The 22,536-nt window shown below is 38.4% G+C and overlaps 1 protein-coding gene across 2 annotated transcripts; it reads left to right on the top strand.

Annotated features, from left to right (window-relative positions):
* Positions 1 to 644: 644 nt before the first annotated feature.
* On the top strand, positions 645 to 21,933 carry LOC103696249 (orotidine 5'-phosphate decarboxylase). Of its 2 annotated transcripts, none has more exons than XM_008777796.5 (7): positions 645 to 974; positions 5,650 to 5,955; positions 6,090 to 6,209; positions 6,321 to 6,479; positions 16,526 to 16,698; positions 17,607 to 17,712; positions 21,539 to 21,933. In XM_008777796.5, exons 2-7 carry the CDS (start codon positions 5,704 to 5,706, stop codon positions 21,566 to 21,568), a joined length of 840 nt encoding a protein of 279 aa, XP_008776018.3. In that variant the 5' UTR covers positions 645 to 974; positions 5,650 to 5,703; the 3' UTR covers positions 21,569 to 21,933. The 2 variants fall into 2 exon arrangements, with proteins under 2 accessions (XP_008776018.3, XP_088577735.1); XM_088721609.1 differs by lacking the exon at positions 21,539 to 21,933 and adding an exon at positions 20,458 to 20,484.
* Positions 21,934 to 22,536: the final 603 nt, after the last annotated feature.

Raw genomic sequence — 22,536 nt, 5'->3', positions numbered from 1 at the left:
ATGAAAATGTTGAGTATAAGTAGCTATTTTAGAGAGATATATGTCAGATTAAAAGGTGTAATTAAAAGGATGGTGGAATCTTGAGGTGTAACTAAGAGGAGGGTGGAATTCTACTCGTATGAGTGCCTAATAGGAAAGTATAGATCTGGCTCTATGTTTTCTCTTTTTTTTCTTAGATTCAGAAAGAAAATCAAACCCTCACTGATATTCAAGATAGAACTCCATTGCATATTTATAGAAACATCACAAAATTTGAATTTCTAATGTTATTTAAAAAAATATCCAACTACTAGGAATTAAATGAGATCACAATAATCCATTGTATTCTGGTGTGCAATATGTAGTTGCTCTAGTATTTATTTCATGGATGTGAAATGTAGTTATCTATAAAATTTAAAAATAGTGCAAATATAACTTCTCATTGCATACTTAGATCTATTGCTTAGAGTTGCATAATAGATAAATAATTATTGCAAATAGAGTTAAAAAGAGGGAAGAGTCCTATCCTCAAGAGCTCCTCATAATTATTTTAATAATAATTATTACTATTTATTAATTATAAATAAAAATACATTGTAATATGGGAGGATATGATATCAAACAGAGATTATAAATAAAAATACATTCTAACTCCAAATTTTTCTGTTGGGCCGGCAGCCTGGGTCCAACTGATGAGGAGCTCATGAACCAGATGATTAGTAGCCGCGAATCCTCAGAGCGATAGATTGTATTGCCTTGGAGCGGAGCTACAAAATGGCGAGGGCCGCCAGATTCCATGAAAGCGAAACCTCGACGGTGGCCCCTCCGCTCCTCTCCTCCTCTCCTTCCTTCCCTCTCCCTTCGCCATTCGTATATCTGTGGCTGAAGAGCTCTCTTCTTCCTCCCTTCTTCTGCCCTCCTCGTTGCCCCATTATTTGCTCGCCGGTTGGCTTTCTCTCGAGAACTTCTTCGTCTATGTTGAATCCCCAAGCCTGGTGAGTCTCAGAGGCATCTAGTCTTCCCTTTCTTCAAATTTATTAGCTTTATTAGATTTCTCATTCGACCTGACTCTCGAATTTTGGTTAACTGAATAAAATTTCTGGTTTTGAGTTCTAAGAGTTGTGGTTCATGGGTCATTTTTATCAGCCTATCCATTGTAGCTTCAAATTCGCACTAGTTTTGGTCGTTAACGGTAAAATAACCCCATGTTTGTCGGGTTGCTCGAAGTAATTCCAGTAGTATAAATGCCCTTTGGTATTGTTCGATGTCTTTTATTAGATACCAAGCTTTCATCCCTATCAGTAATCGTTCTTTTTATTAGGGGAGAGTTGTACGACTTTGAGTTCTTCTGAAAATGTTGTCTTTAGCTGTAACTGCAACCCTGAATGATGATCTTGTTCCCGTACTTGAAAATATATGCTGACCATGAAGATAGTAGGAAGATCTCTTTTATTTTTTTTTCTCCTTATTTGTTCAGTAGACTTTAAATCATCGAATTAGTCAGCTTTTATGTAGATTTATGTTGTTGGAAAGCTGCAAGATCATGCTTGTGGTGATCGCTGGACATGCTGCACCAGTACAGATATTTGTCAACAAAAACCCTGTCAAATTGTTGAAAAACTAGCGCTGAAGTTGATCATTTGGCTTTTTCTGCATATTAAATGAATGGAACATTCAGGAAACTGAGTTGTTAAGGTTATGGATCAGATTTCAGGCTGTTTGAGTTAGTTGAAAGATTAGAATTTCTAGGTAGAAACATCATATATTTTCGATGGTTCTTCTCTTTCTTCTTTTGGGTGATAGAACTTGGTTACGCTCGATAGCTTCTGGCTTACTTTGATAAGTCGTTATTCCACAGATTAATTCATGCAGCATGGTTTCCTCTTCTGAAATAAGTGTGTCCCTTTTAAATTTGCATAGCTTGGTGCATTATGTTTTCAATCATTTTACTTTTTTTTTGATTGATTCTTTGGATAACTTTATCACAAAAGTTGGGTCTTGACGGGTCTCTTCCAGTTTTTATTATTCCTTTATTTTTGAATGAAAGATTGGCTACTTGGTGATCTGCACAGTTGTTTGGCCTGCATGTCTGTTTACCATCCTGAAGAAATTTGGATTGAAGGAAACATAAAAATCATAGTTCAATAAATAAGTTGCTCATGGATTATTGAGGATGGATAGATGGTAAGGGCTTGACACTTGAGCTGGTTTTCTGTTAGTAAGGAATCTGCTAATCTCCCTCCAGACTTTATTGTTGCCAGTGCGCTTTACTTTTCCCATGCACAACAGCTGTCTGATGCCAGAGTTCAGTTCAATTCCAGTTCTGGAATACTAGATACTATATGGCTGCATAATGGACAGCTGTATCTTTCCCTTTTACGTATCACCAAATTTCCACACTTATATTTTATAATACCACCAGTGTCAATCCTAGGCTTAAAAAAATGTGTATGGTTGATGGTAGGTTTACAGCCACTTGTAGAAAGCATGGCAAACTCTGAAACTCATCCTGATTTTATATTTATTATGATTATGCTCATTTAGTACTAGCCTGTTTTACAAATAGGGGGTCTATATGTTAGTACACCTCCGAGCAAGCTTTACTTCAAACATTAAATAGCTGCATTTTTAACACAAAAAAATTAATTGCTATAGGTCACCTTTGCTGTGCTGTACGGGCCACTGACTTTCCTGCACTAATTTGTAAAGATATATAACCTTGCTAACAGTTATGGTAATAAAGATATATACTATAAGAATGAAGAATCTGTCCTTTTCTAATATAGACTATTTGGGCTTATCTGCATTCAATGTTAATCATTTTAACATCTAAACCAGTACACTAAGAGATCTTACTTCCTACATGAAGTAATATGTGTATTCGTGGATTGAATGGATCTAAGCTTGATATGTTTGCATGAGCAGAAGGTGCCATGCATAAGTTTGGAGTAACATTCCAATAGACATTACAACATTTTTCCTTTATTATGACATTGTACATACTGCATTATGAGGTGTTATGAAGAAAATGCCCTTGAGCTGGGAAGAATTAATGGCTAACTACATCATCATTTACGATAACACCAAACACTGAACATGAACTGGGAAGAATTAATGGCTTTATGTGATGATATCTGATGAAATCCTATACCTGTCTATGTGGATGATATCTTAGAAGTATTCTTGATTTTATGTGTTTCTGTAGATTTGCCATCATTATTTGACATGTTTAACTTTGGGATGCATTTAATGCACTTCTTACATGATGAAAGAACCGTTCTTGGATTTTAAGTGTATGGGAATAAAGAAAAAATAACTTTAAGCCATTTATTTTCCATACACGTGCCTCTTAGTCCTTCCCTAGAAGCCTTTTTTGCTTGTGCCTGCACGAATTTTGATGTCTGAATCCTACAAGTGCAAAATAACTAATGCTTAATTTGTGGATTTACTCCATCAATCATGATATAGTATTTATAATGCCTGAAAAATAAAAAAAACTCGTGTTTTGAAGATCATGTGCGTATGTACCAAGTGAAGGATATACAATGGACAATGCCAACAGTGTTATTATATTAAATTGCATGTTAACATTTATAATTTTTGGATCCACACCATTGTTTATGATTTCCACATCTTTGAACATGCATGAACCAAATTTAATTTGTATGGGTTCTTCCAAATCATAAATCAAATTAAAACATTGCATCAAGCCATTTAAACTATTCTAGGACCACTTGATACATATCTAAATGGCCTTTAAAACACATGGTTTTTGGTTTCTAGGTATTTTTAGATGTTCTGGGTCATGATCAAAGTGCATATCCTGGATAACTTTTCATTATTTTTGCCCCTGTAGGATTGAAGCCTTAATCATTCCAAAAGGAGAAGCATGTGCATGCGTGCACATGCGTGCGTGTAAGTGCATGTTTGCATGTGCATGTCTGTGCATGCATTAGGGTTGATTAATGTTTTGTCTTGAGTGGTAATGATGCGATGCCCTAATACAGTAGCTGCGAGCAATACATAGCATGCACAAAGAGAGGAGGGGGACAGGGAGGGGAGAGAGTTGAATGGTGTGTGCTTATTTAGTTATTGAGAACTCCAGGAATTCAATTATGTGACATGTAGAATGTTTTGTTGCATTTCCTTAAAAACTGTAGGAAACAACTTTAGAAGGTTTGCATGGATTATGCAATTCGCTGGTTTTTTTGATAGTCTTAGCAGACATTGGAATGACTAATTTGCTGTAACCATTTTTGACTATCTGGAGTTATAAAATATTATTATTTCGTTTGTCCTTTTCTCCTCCTCCTCCCTCTTCCTTTTTCTTCCTATTACCATTTTTATTCTTGCGCGTCGCTTTCAGTAGCATTGATGCAAATAATGGTACCTAAAAATCATATATATCTAATAGTAATAGCCAAAATTTGCTATCATAACGGAAAGAAGTGCTTACTGTCATTGGTGGAGTTGAAAGCTTGCTGCTTTACATAAATAGAAAAAAATAATCTATATGGATCTTTAGTCATTCTAAATTTTCACTCCAAAAAATACTTGATTTAACAACAAATCTATACTGTACAACCACATTAAGAGCCAAAATATCCCTTGATTTTTTTTAAATGATTTTGAGAATTGTATATGTTGGAAGAGCAGGAATTGGAAATATTCGAAGACTAGGAATTCTCAACCTTTGCTGTATTAATGCCATATTTGAAAGGACGTCCTAATTGTTTTCCATAGGCAAAACAGGAAAGAACAATATTGAAACCGTGCATTAAGTGCAAGTGGAAGATTTGGGAAAACAAAGGTTAAAACGTAGGTTTGCTAGAAATTGAACTCCACCGCTCCAAAAGTTGAGTGCTGAGAAATTTGTTAGGATCTTTTGCTTCCTGAAGCCACTCATAAAGGCAGAGGTGCAATCTCTTATGGACTAAAAACTCCCAATGAGGTAGATTTAATTGCTACTAAACTTGAGCAGCATGGTTGCATTCTTTAATATTGAATATTTTGTGTACTAGATTTTACTGGTCTGTACCAGGCCTACCACATTATACTGGTAAGGAACCAGTACAATATAGGGCTTGATTCATTATTGTACGGAAACATAGTTCGGGTGCTGTTTTGACTTAGCATTTTACCATGCATTGGTATGGGGATGTACCATACCATGCATGGTTGGAGACCTAGTACTGAGATGTAAAAACTTGATTTAAACAAACTCGTGGCAGATCTATTTTTCTTGTAACCTGAAACACGAAAGTGCTTGAGCTCTGCAACGTATCTTATTAAGCAATCGAAGATGATTACTTGATATGAAGAAAAACAAAGGTAATTGAGCTGTGCAACATATTGAGCGAAAGGTGGTGTTTCAACTCAAAAAAAGTGTGGAGTTCCTATTTTCTTTTTATTGCAGTCAACTGTGCCTCATGCATGCAACCTAAGGGTCCATCCTGTTGTAGAAATTGCAAGAATATGAGACTTCCAAGTCATGAGCTTTTTCTTTAGTGGGCATCTTCATTTTGGTTATAGTTTGTCATCAATTTTAAATCAGCCTCCTGCGTATTCAAATAAATTCTGGGTTATAATTCTCATTATTCTATCTTTCTTTGAATATAAATTAAGGTATATGCTAGTGAAAGGCTTGTTTGTTTGTTGGAGAATATGCAGATGTCTGGAGTATAACTTGGAAAACCCCAATGTCTTGTTGGCTATGAGGCAACCATGTTGACGATGTATGCTTCAACGGCAATGAAAAGTGTGTGGACTGATGGAGAACCAAAACCATTTCTGCAAGCCAGTCCAGGCAGCATTCTACATGCTCATAACACGAGTAACACTGTAGCTTGTCAGAATTCCTTGGAAATCCAAGTGCAAAAATCTTGGAACTTTTCAAGCTTTAAGTATCACTCTAGCAGATTAAGAAGTCATCATCTGTGGGGAGCGTCCAAAGAAGGAAGCACAAAGAATTGGCTGGTATACTATCTTCATTCCAATCTGTGAATTATTGTTTAGAAAAAAGTAATGAACAGAAGGTTCAATGAGAAAGTTTTCCTGAAGTAGTAAATGATATGTTCATCTCTTAAGTGAGTTTTTATATTCTTGTGCAGCGCTGTTTGCATATTAATGCATCATCAGATGAGGACTATCGCTCATCCCGTAACATTGCAATCAGCCTATTTAAACGGTATAGGAATGTAGTTGATCGTGGAGGTGGCGACAACTTAAAAGTATATCATCTACCTCAAATTTTATATACCATATGTGATCTACATTTCCTGATGGTAAACTGACGTATAGTTTTCCTTTTCCACATGGTACATTCATTTAATTCTTGTCAGGAATTTATCAGTGCTGGGGTGAATGCATATGCACTTGGATGTACTGATGAGGGTTTAAGAAAAGAACTTATGAATATAAAGGATTCTGGCATTGAGATTGAAGGACTACAAACTTACGGTGGAGGAACAAGTGTGAAGTTCAAAATTCTTGCTGAGGAGGTGAAATTTTATTTGAGTCATTGATATTTAACTTGAAAAATGTGCTGTTACTCTTCATTTCTTAAACTAATTGTCTTATCATTTGCATGTAAATATACTCTCTATATGCTATCTTGTAAGTTTGTTTTCTTGAGTCTCACATATCATTTGTTTTCATTTATTTATTATGGTTAGTGCACTGTGCACACAAGTTTTAGTTGATAACTAGAAATATGACTAGAACAATCATTAAATATATTTTTCATCATAATCCTTTTCAAATAATTTGCAGTATGTATATGGGAAACATCATAAAATTATGAGTTTTTTTTTTCTTTTCTTAAGATTGAGATTGTATAATGTTGTATATTGTTGCTTTGATTCATGCAATGCATTGATCAATTTACATGCATGTTTGGAATAATTTGTGTTGCAATTTTTTTTATGAGCTTGTATTTTTGGGGGTTTAAACCATGTCTATTTATCATTATTTTGAGTGATTATTTGCATTTATTAAAGCATCAATTCACAATATTGCATATCTTGTCAATAAGTGCCTCCAGCATAGCAGGACATAACACATTTTTTTTAGCACTGATTGGTTTTGGCTCAGTGTGGGCCTTGTTGGAATCTTATATATATGGCATGGTGGGTGTAACTGTCACGCCCCGAGCCCGAGGCGCGGCAGACGCCGCACGCCCGCACAGCGGGCCGCGCAGGCGTGCAAGGCATCGGAACATATCGGAGCAAATACAGATGTTCAAAAATGACATAATTATTTAAGTTGGTCAAAAGCAGTTTTACAAAATTTCATAATAGCATATGCTAACATAATTTAAATGTCCAAACTAATTTAACTAAAATGCCAATAATCGAAGAAATCATCGGAAAATCTAACGCACTCCCCAATCCCGTGTGATCAAGCCTTTGGATCTGAAAAACAGAAAAAATAAAATAATGAGCTACACTAGTCCAGTAAGCAACAAAATATCCCAAAGTAGGGTCAGAGCATATCAGATCAAAATACAGGATAATGTCTGGAATAAATCATAAATAACTTTGTTTTACTATTTTTAAAACTTATTATCATTTTTTTCAAAAACTCTGATATCATAATCTCAACATAATAGGCTACGGCCACGTACCCCAGTGGCATGGGTTGCACAAAGTGCCAAATCCACTATTTTTATCCACCGATGGCAGCCGGTGTTGCACAAAAGTGCCAAATCCACTATATTTACCCAGCGATGGCAGCCGGTGTCCAGAAACCACTATTCTAATCACCGGTGGCGGTGTGTCGAAACCGGTTCCTCACAGATTACAAGTCGACAAGTCCAACGTGTAACCCCATTGGTAGGGCCAGAATAGAACAGAACAGATCATAGCCATGCTGAGAATGCATATATATATAAACAGATTTCATAAATTGCCCAGTCATAATTTATGGATTTCAGAGCATAATTTTCAAATAAAATTTAACATGCCAGACCCATTTTACCAAATACAAAACATATTTCAAAATTTAATCCACTAATAAATATTTTACCAAATAATTTAGAAAAATGCACTTTGAAGCATTAAGTTACTTACCTCTTCTCGCTTAACTCCTACTTCAGATAGGCGGATCAGGTTCACCTGTTTAAATTTAATTAATTTCTTTGTTAATTTCAAAGCTAAGCAAAAATCAAAAATAATACTATTGGGTTTCGGGTTCTGGTTTCGGGTTTCGTGTTCCAGATTTCAGGTTCCGGGTTCGGATCTGAACTGGGCCCAAGTTGGGCCCACAAGGGTACTACCCAACTAGGCCCAACCGGACTGGACTTGGTCCAAGTTGGGCCTGCAATGGAACAGGGCCCATTGGCCCATCATTCTGCTCACGGCCCACAGTGGCCTTCTTCTTCACCGAGCTCCCCATGAACAGGGGAGATGGGAGAACGGAAGAGGAAGAAGAAGGGGCCGGCTGGGGTGGGGGTCAGCTAAGGCGGCCGGGGGCTGTTGCTCGGCCGACTGCAGTGGCGGCCGGCGGCTTCTGCGGCGACGGGCGTCGAGGAAAAACCGAGTGATCTCGGTTTGGGGCCAAAGCAAAGGAAAGGAAGTCAAGCATGTTCCGGCTAGATCGAAGAGCAAAAAGGGAAGAGGGCTTACCGGCGGTCGACGGAGGTGGCGGATCTCGGCCGCAGGTGGCTCGATTCGGCAGCTAGCCGCGGCGACGGTGGTGGGGTTTCCAACGGCCAAACTAGATCGAAAAATAGGAGACTAAGAGAATCAAAGGAGCTAGGCTCCCTGGGTGGCTGAACTTGATTGGAGTGGCGCATGCGGTCATCGGAGAAGGGAGAAGAGGGAGGAGAGGGTCGATGGTGGAGCAATCACAGAGGAAGAAGAATGGGGGTTTTTAATAGGCCCCCAATTCGAACGGTGGACCGCCATGATTCTCGCGGCGGCCATGATCAGCGGCCGCTCGTGCGGATGCGGAGCGGCCACAAAACGGCCGTGGGGTTGCCGCGGATTGTCCACGGCGCCTCCGCTCCTGTTGCGCCCGGAGAAGGTGGAGGGGGATCGCGTTTGCGATCCCCTGCTCTGCCCCTTCCAAAAGGGGCGTTGGGCTGAAGTCGGCTGGGGCTGCCGACTTCAGCCCAGTATCTCACATTCTCTCCTCAAGAAAATTTCGTCCTCGAAATTTGAGAGATCCAGGCCTTTCAAATTTAAAGATGCTTAGCCCATTGAGTAATATAAATCCAAGATCTCATTCTTCTTGATCGAAATCAGTGTGATAGATAACTTTGGATCAACTATCAACAATTTCATAAAACTCGCAAGATTAACACTAGATAAGTGACTAACTAAAATCTTAGATTGAAATTATCACCTTGATGCATGTTCACTCGAGATCAGATCAGGATCGATTCACAACAGGATTGATTAGAATTAGTTCCGTTTGGGATAGAACTTGAAGTAAAATGAATTCGATGCCCATATTATGGTAGTGAGCTGATCCCATAATAGATAATGACCAACCTTAGGCCCTGTTTGGGGGAGCTTTTGGAGGGCCAAAAAGCACTTTCTGGCCCTCCAAAAGTACTTTTAGGTAAAAAAGAGTGTTTGGTAAAATTTTGGAAAAGCTGTTTCAGCTTTTGCGGGAAGCTGAAAACAGCTTTTTGGCAGAAGCTCCATTTTGGAGCTTTCCGAAAACGCTGTTTTCAGCTTTGTCGGGAAGCTGTATTTTTGACCAAAATACCCCCATTTAAAAGTTCATTTTTCCTTCCAAAAATCTCCATTCCACCGCCTCTTCCTCTCTCACCATCCCCCCTCTCTCTCTCTCCCTCTCTATCTCCTTCTTCTCCTCAATGCCGCCGGCCCTCCTTTTTTTTTCTTTTTTTTTGTTTTGGGAGGCAGCCCGTGGCTGCCCAGCCACCCTTGGCCGTGCTCCCCAGCCATCGCTGCGACCCACCAGAACAAAAAAAAGAGGAAGGAGCGGCCATGGCCGCCGCTTCCCCGGCAGGCGCCGCGGCCCGCCGTCCTGGCCCCCTCCCGAGGCCCCCCTCCCTCGCGGTCGCCGCGGCCCGCCGTCCCGGCCCCCTCCCGAGCCCCCCTCCCCCCGCGGCCCGCCGTCCCGGCCCCCTCCCAAGCCCCCCCTCCCCCCGCGGTCGCCGCGGTCCGCCGTCCCGGCCTCCTCCCAAGCCCCCCTCCCCCTGCGGTCGCCGCGGCCCGCCGTCCCGGCCCCCTCCTGAGCCCCCCCTCCCCCAGCGGCCCGCCGTCCTGGCCCCCTCCCGAGCCCCCCTCCCCCCGCGGTCGCCGCGGCCCGCCGTTCCGGCCTCCTCCCGAGCCCCCCTCCCCCCGCGGTCGCCGCGGCCCGCCGTCCCGGCCTCCTCCCGAGCCCCCCTCCCCCTGCGGTCGCTGCGGTCCGCCGTCCCGGCCTCCTCCCGAGCCCCCCTCCCCCCGCGGCCCGCCGTCCCACTCCCCTCCCGGGCCTCCTCCCGCGGCCGCCGCGGCCCGGCCCTCTTCCGGCGCCACCGGCCTCGCGGGAGAAGAAAGGAGAAGGAAAAAGAGGAAGGAAGGAGAAGAAGAGAAGAAAAAAGAAAGGGAAAGAAAAAGAAGAAAAAGGAAAGAAAAAAAAACGGAAGAAAAAAAAAGGAAAGAAAAAAAGAAAATAAATAAATAAATATGCATATAAATGAAAGAATAAATAAATAAATAAATAAATAAATAAAAATATTAGTAATTATTTAACTAATTTTTTATCTAGCTAGAAAATTTGTTAGAGAAATAAATGGTCATCAAAAGAGTGAAAAATTAATTTATACTAATAATTATAATATTTTATACATTTATTATTGCATTATACTATAAATATAATATAATATAATATAATATTATGTTATGTTAAATAATTTAATATTATATTAAATTATTATCCTATAGTATACAATGTTATAGTACTATATTATAATAATATAATATTATATTACATTAATATTATACTATATCATATATTTATGTATTAATATATATTATATTTTATTATGCACTATTGTATAATACTAGTAATGTCCTTTATGGTCATTTTGTCATACAAAAGTACTTTTTCAGTTTGTTTACCAAACAAATGTTAAAGCGCCATAGCACTTTAGAAATGTAGTTACCAAACAGCAAATAGCTTTTTATAAAAGCTCTACTTCCAACAGCTCTACTTCGAACAGCTCTACTTCCAACAGCTCTATTGCCAACAGCTCCCCCAAACAGGGCCTTAGAGTCAAATCATTATATGGCTAGGAATGTAATTCATAAAATGAACATGTACTGATGATCATTAGTTAGCAACGGTCTATCTCAAAAATGATTTGCATCAAATCACAAAAGCAGGTCTGAGAAGGCAAAGTATAGATACCATGATTCAATATGCCACAAAGCTTTTAACTTAAACTTATAAATCATAAGATAGGAGCAAATAATGCATGATTTGTTCAGATACTTAACAAATTAGACCATATTTGGTCAACAATCAACTAACCCAAGTCATGATACGCTCAAATTATTATTATTATTATTATTATTTTCTTAGCATACCCAAAAATAGCAAAGTCTATCCAAGAGATAACATAATCATATCATGATTGACCAGAGAATCAATAGTATTCACCTTCTCTTATTAACAAAATCATTCATTATTGAACAACATAGTCTTTCATCATAACATGTTACCAAAACACAGTCAATATTTTTGGCCAGTTTAAATTTACTCAGTCCATCATACTTTCGCTGCGCAACTCTGATGAATATTCTCCAAAATTTTTTAATAATCCCAGATCATCAACATTTTTTTTTTAATATCCAAGCAAAATTTTATCCTTGCTTCCCAAGTACACTAGGTCATGATTAACCCTTGAGATAGTTGCCGTATTTGTACTATCATATGATCAAGTAATCATATTCTAGATCCAAATTTGAACTAAACCAATTCTAGTTTCCCTTGACAATTTTATTATACAAGTTGATATTTATTCTAAGCTTCGATAATTAAAAGATTCTAGATTAACTTACTCAGGAGCCTACTCAATCATCCCAAATTTTTTTCTTTTAGGTTAAACTTATTTGGGCCTCTCATGAAATCCCACTTGCATTTCTCATATGGCGTTACAAAATCCATAATCAACTCATGGCTTTGATTTATAAATATTTAACTCACAAAAATCTAATAATCTAGTTCAAAGATTTACAAGAAACTCCACCAAGATATAAGCTCTATGATTTTACTTTGAGCACATCTATCTAGAATTATCCTTGTCAACGAATACATTCAAAACCCTCATATAGGCCAATTACTATAATTCAAAATGAATTGAATCTTAATTTTCTTATCAATTCAAGTAGACAATTTCAAGTCAACTCCTATAAGTAAAAACATCCAGAAAATTTTCTCAAAGCTCCACTAAGTTAGAAGACCTTAAATCAACACTTTATATGTGAACCTTAACATGCCACTGAATCAATTAACTTCAAGCTAGAAGTAACATCACAGTACCCCATATCAAGTTAAACTTCCAAACTAATAATTTATAATGCATGATAATATTCCATGGTTAATATTCCTTTACTTAATTTTATCAAAATCTTATTTAATCATAACCTGAAATACAAATTACTCCATCAAGAAAACTCTCTCAAAATAGTTTATTCACACTTCGGTTACGACCATAATTAGGTTGCATTCTAATTGTAGCATTTCAAAATTACTGATAAAATAACATAATTTTATTAATAACAAAAGCAAATAAATACCTTTGTCTAATGGTCTAATGTCTACCCATCTCTCAAACTTTCCGACGAATCCTAAAGATCATAGAACTTAAGCTCCATCTGACTATTTCAAACACAATCCCTAGGAATCTGAAACCTGAGCTCTGATACCACCAAATCTGTCACACCCTGAGCCCGAGGCGCGGCAGACGCCGCACGCCCGCACGGCGGGCCGCGCAGGCATGCAAGGCATCGGAACATATCGGAGCAAATACAGATGTTCAAAAATGACATAATTATTTAAGTTGGTCAAAAGCAGTTTTACAAAATTTCATAATAGCATATGCTAACATAATTTAAATGTCCAAACTAATTTAACTAAAATGCCAATAATCGAAGAAATCATCGAAAAATCTAACGCACTCCCCAATTCCGTGTGATCAAGCCTCTGGATCTGAAAAATAGAAAAAATAAAATAATGAGCTACACTAGTCCAGTAAGCAACAAAATATCCCAAAGTGGGGTCAGAGCATATCAGATCAAAATACAGGATAATGTCTGGAATAAATCATAAATAACTTTGTTTTACTATTTTTAAAACTTATTATCATTTTTTTCAAAAACTCTGATATCATAATCTCAACATAATAGGCTACGGCCACGTACCCCAGTGGCATGGGTTGCACAAAGTGCCAAATCCACTATTTTTATCCACCGATGGCAGTCGGTGTTGCACAAAAGTGCCAAATCCACTATATTTACCCAGCGATGGCAGCCGGTGTCCAGAAACCACTATTCTAATCACCGGTGGCGGTGTGTCGAAACCGGTTCCTCACAGATTACAAGTCGACAGGTCCAACGTGTAACCCCATTGGTAGGGCCAGAACAGAACAGAACAGATCATAGCCATGCTGAGAATGCATATATATATATATAAGCAGATTTCATAAATTGCCCAGTCATAATTTATGGATTTTAGAGCATAATTTTCAAATAAAATTTAACATACCAGACCCATTTTACCAAATACAAAACATATTTCGAAATTTAATCCACTAATAAATATTTTACCAAATAATTTAGAAAAATGCACTTTGAAGCATTAAGTTACTTACCTCTTCTCGCTTAACTCCTACTTCAGATAGGCGGATCAGGTTCACCTGTTTAAATTTAATTAATTTCTTTGTTAATTTCAGAGCTAAGCAAAAATCAAAAATAATACTATTGGGTTTCGGATTCTGGTTTCGGGTTTCGTGTTCCAGATTTCAGGTTCCGGGTTCGGATCTGAACTGGGCCCAAGTTGGGCCCACAAGGGTACTACCCAACTAGGCCCAACCGGACTGGACTTGGCCCAAGTTGGGCCTGCAATGGAACAGGGCCCATCGGCCCATCATTCTGCTCACGGCCCACAGTGGCCTTCTTCTTCACCGAGCTCCCCATGAACAAGGGAGATGGGAGAACGGAAGAGGAAGAAGAAGGGGCCGGCTGGGGTGGGGGTCAGCTAAGGCGGCCGGGGGCTGTTGCTCGGCCGACTGCAGTGGCGGCCGGCGGCTTCTGCGGCGACGGGCGTCGAGGGAAAACCGAGTGATCTTGGTTTGGGGCCAAAGCAAAGGAAAGGAAATCAAGCATGTTTCGGCTAGATCGAAGAGCAAAAAGGGAAGAGGGCTTACCGGCGGTCGACGGAGGTGGCGGATCTCGGCCGCAGGTGGCTCGATTCGGCAGCTAGCCGCGGCGACGGTGGTGGGGTTTCCAACGGCCAAACTAGATCGAAAAATAGGGGACTAAGAGAATCAAAGGAGCTAGGCTCCCTGGGTGGCTGAACTTGATTGGAGTGGCGCATGCGGTCATCGGAGAAGAAGGGAGAAGAGGGAGGAGAGGGTCGGTGGTGGAGCAATCACAGAGGAAGAAGAATGGGGGTTTTTAATAGGCCCCCAATTCGAATGGTGGACCGCCATGATTCTCGCGGCGGCCGTGATCAGCGGCCGCTCGTGCGGACGCAGAGCGGCCACAAAACGGCCGTGGGGTTGCCGCGGATTGTCCGCGGCGCCTCCGCTCCCGTCGCGCTCGGAGTAGGCGGAGGGGGATGGCGTTTGCGATCCCCTGCTCTGCCCCTTCCAAAAGGGGCGTTGGGCTGAAGTCGGCTGGGGCTGCCGACTTCAGCCCAGTATCTCACAGTAACTTATGCATGAACTTGATAAATTACAGGTTATTCAAGCATTGCATATTACCATGGCTAGTAATTTGTTCTTAATCCTAAGCAGCAATATATCTAATCAAGCACCAAAGTCATAAATATACTTCTAAGGCAAGCAAAGAAGATCAGTTTCATGTCATCTGTTAAAATGGAATCCAATTCATGTTTTACTTTGGAAAAACGTAGCATGATACAGGGTAAGGTTTTAAATACTAGTGGGATGGTGTGGTGTCCCACCGTCCCAAGTGTTAGGATGGAGCACCATTCCTAGTGTCAGAACGTGGAGCATCTTGTTTCACAGACAAATTGGGGCATCCTTATCCCATGGTATTTAAACTAGTAGGACGATAGTGTGTCCCATTGTTCCAAGTGTCGGGACGGGGCACCATCCCTAGTGTCAGGATGGGAGAAGTTCGGAAATGGTCTGAGATGGGACGGGACATCACCCATCCCGAATGTCAGGATGCTGGGCATTCATGGAAAAACTAGTACAACCTTGCTCCATGATATTTAAAACCTTGACACAAAGACTAGATTATCAATGTAATTCACATCCACATCACTATCATGAAATCTAACACGAATAGACCGTCTCTTTGAAAATGTTAACTTAGGACACATGTCATCACTATTATAATGTAAGATCCATGTCAAGTTTAGGAAACACGTATTTCAAGCCTAGTGGAAAAACTTGTGCCTGGCCTTCTTGAAGTTAAAGAAATGAAACTAGCTGCACGTGCACAACTAGCTCAAGGATTTGGAAGAAGCTTTAATTTTCTTACATGTAAACTTTATATCTAAAGAGAATCAAGCCTCATGCTTGACAACCTCTCATCATAGGACACTAATTATCATGCCTTTCAATAAATCAAACTGGTAAAACCATTTTGTACAAATGTCTTTGATTCTTCAGGAACAAGCTGGTCGCTAGATATATCACAAGCCTTAGTATCCAGAAACAAAGCAAGTATGGGAATGCGGATACTTTAGAAACCCTTTTAGCAAGGAAACACTTAGGAAGTCGCATGTTGGAGATTCTGGGAAGATTCTGAAGCAGGCACGTCACCCTCAGCAGAAGATCCCGACTACTAGGTCAAAAGCATAAAAATGGCACTATTGAACGACTTTAACCAATCATTTTTTGGGATTCGCTTAAAGGCAGATAGTGTCTAGCTCGCAAACAACTTGTATTGGGTTTTAGATTTGCTGAGTATATGGGTTGGTTAAAAATCTTGAGAGTCTGACACTTATGGCAATTGTTTATTCATGATGACCTTGATCTTCCATTTGACTCTTCACGTAGTAATTATTTGAAAAAACACTATCTAGTAAATTTTATGATCCAAGAGAGAGAAATACCTAGCCTTATTGCCATGTTTATTTCTGTTACTGCATAATAAATGTAGAAAAAATGTCTTGAATAAGCAGGAAGGGACTTGTTTTAATATTGTACTCCACTTGCATATTTTTTCTTTCCTTGTGAAAAGCATTATCTTTCATTTTTCAAATTCTAGATAGTTGTAATGAATACTAATTGCAGTTGCACAAATTAGTTTTGGTGAGTACTTTGACCAGGTAACTTGTGATTCTGATTAATAAATCAAAGATTTACAAATTTCATGTCATCTTATTTATGCAGGTCCATGAGTGCATTTTGTGGTTGAGCATTGTCTTTATCACTATCCTGTGCACACCACAACCAACAATTGTTAGGTGGTCTTCTACATCACCAGTTTCATCTGAAGTTATGCATCAATGGCGAGGATTTTGTGCTCTCATAGCCAATGCTTATTATACAAGAGGAATGGCATGGTGAGTATTAACTAATATTTCACTGTAGCTTTCTTCTTCCATCTCAGTTATATTGCTTCTATTTGTTTGTGATTACTAAAGTCATGTGTTTTCTGCTTTATCTATGTAGTTTATAAGGTTAAGGCAGATAATTGTGCTGCTGTTAGGAGGTAGCTGATAACACGTTTTATTTTCTTTTTGCGGCTAAGTTGAAAAGAAACTTTGATCCTGAAATAGTATATAGATCTATCATTATAATCTGCACAACTAGATTGAATTAGGTCATGAACTTGTTGACGTAGTTAGCCTAACTAGGCTTGAATGTATTCAGAAAGATGGATATGCACACGAGGATAGGATAAGTGTATTTAATTCAGGAATTCTTTCCCCAAATAACACATGCATTTTCTATTATTATTATTACTATTATTATTGTTATCATATTTTAGTACTTCAAAACAAGTCGTGAATTGCTTGTTGGGGGGTTGGATGATTATTATTATTATTTCAAAACAAGAACTGAACTCCTTTTTTTATTTGGGGTGGGTGGGGTTGTTCTAAAATCTGAGAGGAAACACCATAGGAGAAAGTATGTTCACCTAAGCTTATAACTTGCTTTCCACAATTATTTGGCTTCAATTTTATTAGTCCATCAAACTTACATTTCACATGAGGAGTGGACGAAATTTTATGGACTCATCTGGCCAACCTGTCTCTGTGTTTAAAATCTTGCATGCAAGACATTAAATCCTGCTATTATCAAGGGCATTAAAAAGTTTTATTGACATGTTGTATCTAGTTTTTCATTGATGGTGAATTTTAATAACTCATTATTTCATTTTGAATATTGTTTTATTCGGAACATGGTCCGCACTTCATCTACTTGTCTAATTTGAGCTCAACTGCATTTTTAACATGTCCTTACACAGGCTACCGGTGAAGACTCTGCAACTAGAACAAATGGCTGTATTGGGTAGTTCTGAGGAGCCATCAGTTGTAGCAAGTCGGATGCGATTAGTGTTTAGCACACTGGAGGTCTGAGAATCTTGTCATCTTTAATGCATATGAATTATAACTTATTATTTTGTGATGTTTCAATATCTTGCATGTTTTAAAGGTGTTAATACCATTGACCCCACTTAGCCGATAACTGTTCAAGTTAAAGATAATTTGCATTTTGCACATCAAAAGTCTACAATATGTTTCTGCAAATGTCTCTTATCTTGCAGCGGTTCCTCCATTGTGGACCTAGACATAATTAGACCTGGAAAGAAAATCTGGCTTACTGAATTTTGGATTGATTTACTTATTTGCAAAAATGAAAACAGGCCTCTGTTTTTCCCCATTGACCAATTATCTATCACTATAGATACATGTTACCATTCTTGTTGTAGAAATTTTTAAAATTTAACCAAAATCCAAATGTATCTCTATATCCAAAGCAGCTGGATACAGTCCTAATCTGTCACAAAACTTGTCAAACTGCTCGATTCAAACGAAATTTGCAGTCAGATACATGATTGTAGGAAGCATACATCTCTTTATGCTCAAGCAGAAACTGGTCAAATACCAAATCTGGGAATTGGATTTCTGTCAGATTTCTGCTTAGGCCATGCTAGATCCTTTCAGACTTATTAGATATCTCATGCTGATTATGAACTTCATTCTTTTCTTGTAGATGTGATTTTGCCCTTTATTTAAATAATTGGATCAGATGACACAGAACATGTTTGATATGATTTTGTGCTTGCCCCTTAATTGATGATATCCTTTCATGATCCCTCTATGACATGTTTGCTTGCAAATCATCACTATACTCCTTGTTCTGGACCTTCTAAAACATTTTATTTTATACTATGCTTTCGGACCTTCTAGGGCTTGTAGGTAATGCTTTAGTTGATTATGTATATGTGTCTGTCTGCCTGCTTATCTAGTTTATCTGACAGGGGGGCCAATTTCTTATCTAGTTAAAAATATAGGTATCCATTCATGAATTTTGAAAAGGGGCAAATCACTACCTAGGTAAACTGAGCAGAAAAATTCTTGGTCAAAATCCAAGATGTCTTCTATGTGGGTGTTTGGAGATGAGTCCTTAGGGCTACCCAAGGAGAGAGGTTCTTGGCATCAAGAAGCATTAGTTGGCTGGTCCAAGTCTAATGCTTTCTCCCATCTTCCCTCAGCTCTAGGGAAAAGTCTCCGACGTTAGGAGCACTTTTGTGCGTGTTCAACAATTTGAGAGAATCCTTTTCACTGGCGAGTATAAGATATTAAAATATTAAAGCTTAGTGAGCTCTCATGGGAGTTTATCAAATCTTGTATCAACGTCCAGGACTATATCATTATTTGCCAGTACATCGTCCATGCACGTGAGAAGCTTGAGTAGTACAAGACCAGGATGCGAGTTTATGGTGACAACTAAACCAACTTTATCCAATGTATCGGGGCTTATCTTATGCATTGCATTCTGGCATGTATGGTTTTGACCTAAAGTTTCTGCCATGAGGAACTGGAATCCTAATACACCATTGATATTCATTACGTTAGGTTTCTCCCATATTTGTAAATGCTTCGATCCAAATCCAAACATTTACTCATTTTTGTCCTTCATTGAAGTTGGCTGATGCATCTTAGTTGATTAAGTTCTAATTCCTCATGGCTAAATTTTTTCATATGCTCAGTTCTGAGTGCTGACAAACTTTATATTTCATGATTCATCAAACCTGCCTGAATATTATCACTTTTGCACCCTCACACCATCCTCAACTTCAACAACACGCCAACTAGCATAATCTTTCTTGTTCTAATGTCGTAATCTTCTCTCACATTAGCAAATGCTTTGGTCATGCAACAACACGAATGAGCATTCTGCTGCTGCAGCCTGCCCATCCTATCAGAGACATCTATTATTTCCAGTTCTCCTGCACTATGAATCCAAGTATAGCACCTGTTCCATTCATTCTGTTGAAAAGAAGTTGATTAAAGATGCCCCTTAATTAACATCTTTGACTAGTTCTTTGCATCGATTCGCATAAACTCTTATCTGTTGTCTTCCTATTTTTCGTGGTTAATAATTTCGCTGACTGGATTTCATAATCTCAAGCGTTGCACAAATTTATCATTTAGCATTAATCATTGATGCATTTTTGATCTGCTTCCCCAGTCAAGCTTGCATGTGGACGTTTTTAAGTAAATTTTTATTTCTTTACTTTTATCAAAATTCAATTTATTTATGTTTCCGTTTTTAAGAGGTTTGTGTTGTTGGCTGGTTGCTCATAAATGGAGCCAAGTTTAGAATTAGGAAAAAAGAAGGAAGAAATTATGATACTCGAAAGTTCATGGAAATAATCTGTTGTTCCACATTTCTGTGGATTGTGCAACATAACAAATAATGGATTGATAAAAAATCTTAACCTTCTCGCAAGAAAGTTGAGATGACAGGTTACTTTGATTTAATTTTAATATATCCAAACATTTGCAAAATGTGATCCATTAATTTATCAGCTAAAGGTATATTCCTTGCAAGAATGTTCCAATTTCAAATGTGATGGAGGAAATGGGTAGTTGTTGGAACAAAATTTTTTGGAAGATCATAAGTGAGTATATGATACTAGAGCAGTATTGGCATTTCAGATAGATGTACTTGAATTGCAACTCTAAGAATCCAGCACATATCTTGATAAAATCTTAAGTTCCTTGTAACAAAACAGAGATGAAAAGTTATTTTGATTTTTATATATCCAAACATGTGCAAAATGTGATCCATTGTTTTATCAACTAAAGGTGTATTCCTAGTGCAAGGATTTCCAATTTCAAAATGTGATGGCAGAAGTATGTACTGGTTGGAATAAAAAATTTTGGACGATCATGAATAAATACAGGATGCTAGAACAGTATTGACATTTCAGGTAGATATACTTGCATGATGAATCTGTTCATACAACTAGAGTTACTTGCATTGATTTTGACTCACCAAAATTTCTTTCATTCTTCAGTGATTTTGATATCAATAATGGAACATGTAGTCATATTCATGATCTAGAGACAAGGGATATGCTATTGTTATCACTAGACATAATCAAATAAAAGATAGAAAATAAAGTACAAGACTATTATTATTACTGGTCATTTAATGTATTCAGCTTACCTTTTGTATTTACTGACTATATGTTTGATTGCATCCAAGAGACTTATCAATAGTTGCGTGTAGTTTTCATATGGTACCGTATTATAGTAACAATACAATGCTGAACTTCTATTCACTGCATTTTCAAACAAGGTGGAAGCTACCATCTAAATTTTATTAAAGTAACAATGGCAGCACGCCAAGGACATAAAGTTCTGAATTTCCATGTATCATCCAAGAGAGAAAAAACCTATTTATGTTTAGTAACTATTAAGAGTTGTAAGATACAAAGGATAAAGGGTTTGCCTTCCCCTTGATGAGATTATGCAACCTTGAATAGGATACAAGGCAACACCAACTTTGTCTTGAAGAGGGGATGTCATATATGAGTTCAGAATTATGGAGGAGAAAAATATTTTAGTCTGCCATGTGCTACTTTAAAGATTAAGTAGGGGTTTCAGCTCATCAAATAAGGGTCTTACAGAGCCACAGATGTGCTTGGACAAGCCAACTTAAAAATAAAAAGAAGTGTAAATCAGCCAGAAGACATGCATACCCAGCACAAACCCAAGTTCTTAGTGCTTTCTGTTGCATGGTATAAATCTTCTCTAACTATATAATCCAGACTATGGTGTGTGTTCATGAAGCTCTGCTCCCCTATATTTCCATGTTTATATGGCCACATGCGCATACATCATTAATTGAAATTTTCTGATGTGATTATTTTGGTCTCTGCAGGTAGTGAGTCCACAGTGGCCAAGAGTTTAGCATAGTTTTTACTACAGGCATACTGCTCTTCCAAATTCTCTTTATGTGTGAACTTCCATCTCAGCAAAATGAAGCACAGTGTTTGCTCCATAGGGGAGCTTTTGAATCCAAAATCATTCAAGTTTGGCGAAATCAGATGTAACCTTGATAAATTGACACAGAAATTTATTTCTTAGTATGATTTCGCAATGTTTATATTTGTTTTCAGTGTACCATTTAGATATTAGACCTAAAGTTGAGAAGGAATCCTATTACATGTATACTGGTTCATCTGTATCTATTGTCTCCATAGGCTGGTTTACATTAAATTTATTTCCAAACAATACATGCTTTTATTTGTTAATATATCTGTATCTATTGGTTTATATTTGTTTGGCAAAGCTTGCAGTACCTACTCCATGTGTATCCTGTGTCCAGATCCGCTTATCTCCTAAGAAAAGAGGATAGTGGGATACCTACTCCATGTGTATCCTGTGTCCAGATCCGCTTATCTCCTAAGAAAAGAGGATAGTGGGATAGACTGAATGATAGAAGCAAAACAAGAAGTTTAGCATTTTGATAGTGCTTATGCATTCCAATCCCCATTATTCCAAATGCACATAAGCAATCTGGTCAATCAAATCCATGTTAATAGAGACAAATGGTTAAGGACTATGGATACAGGCTTATTACTCAGAGGTAGGTAAAGCTTCTCCTCCATATTGCAAGCAGTACTATAGAGGGTCCTCCCTGAAGAAGAGACACCTTTTTACCAAAAAAGAAAGAAAGAAAAAGGAAGAGACACCTCTAAGATTATATCCCATCCAAGGACCAAGCACACCAAATTCATATTCAATATAAGCAACCCAAGGAAGACCATCATGTTGTAATGCATTAACAACATCATGCTTAGCAATCAAAGCAGATGTAGCTGTGCAAATGTCCTTGACAGCAATTCCCTGGAATTCCTTCGGCAGCCTAATAATGTC

Source organism: Phoenix dactylifera, chromosome 5 (genome assembly GCF_051530095.1).
Source record: "Phoenix dactylifera cultivar Ajwa chromosome 5, Ajwa_hap1_PhDact_Kaust_v1.1, whole genome shotgun sequence".
Taxonomy (NCBI): domain Eukaryota; kingdom Viridiplantae; phylum Streptophyta; class Magnoliopsida; order Arecales; family Arecaceae; genus Phoenix; species Phoenix dactylifera.
Note: the sequence above shows the minus strand (reverse complement) of the source record. Positions and strands in the feature narration are given on the sequence as shown.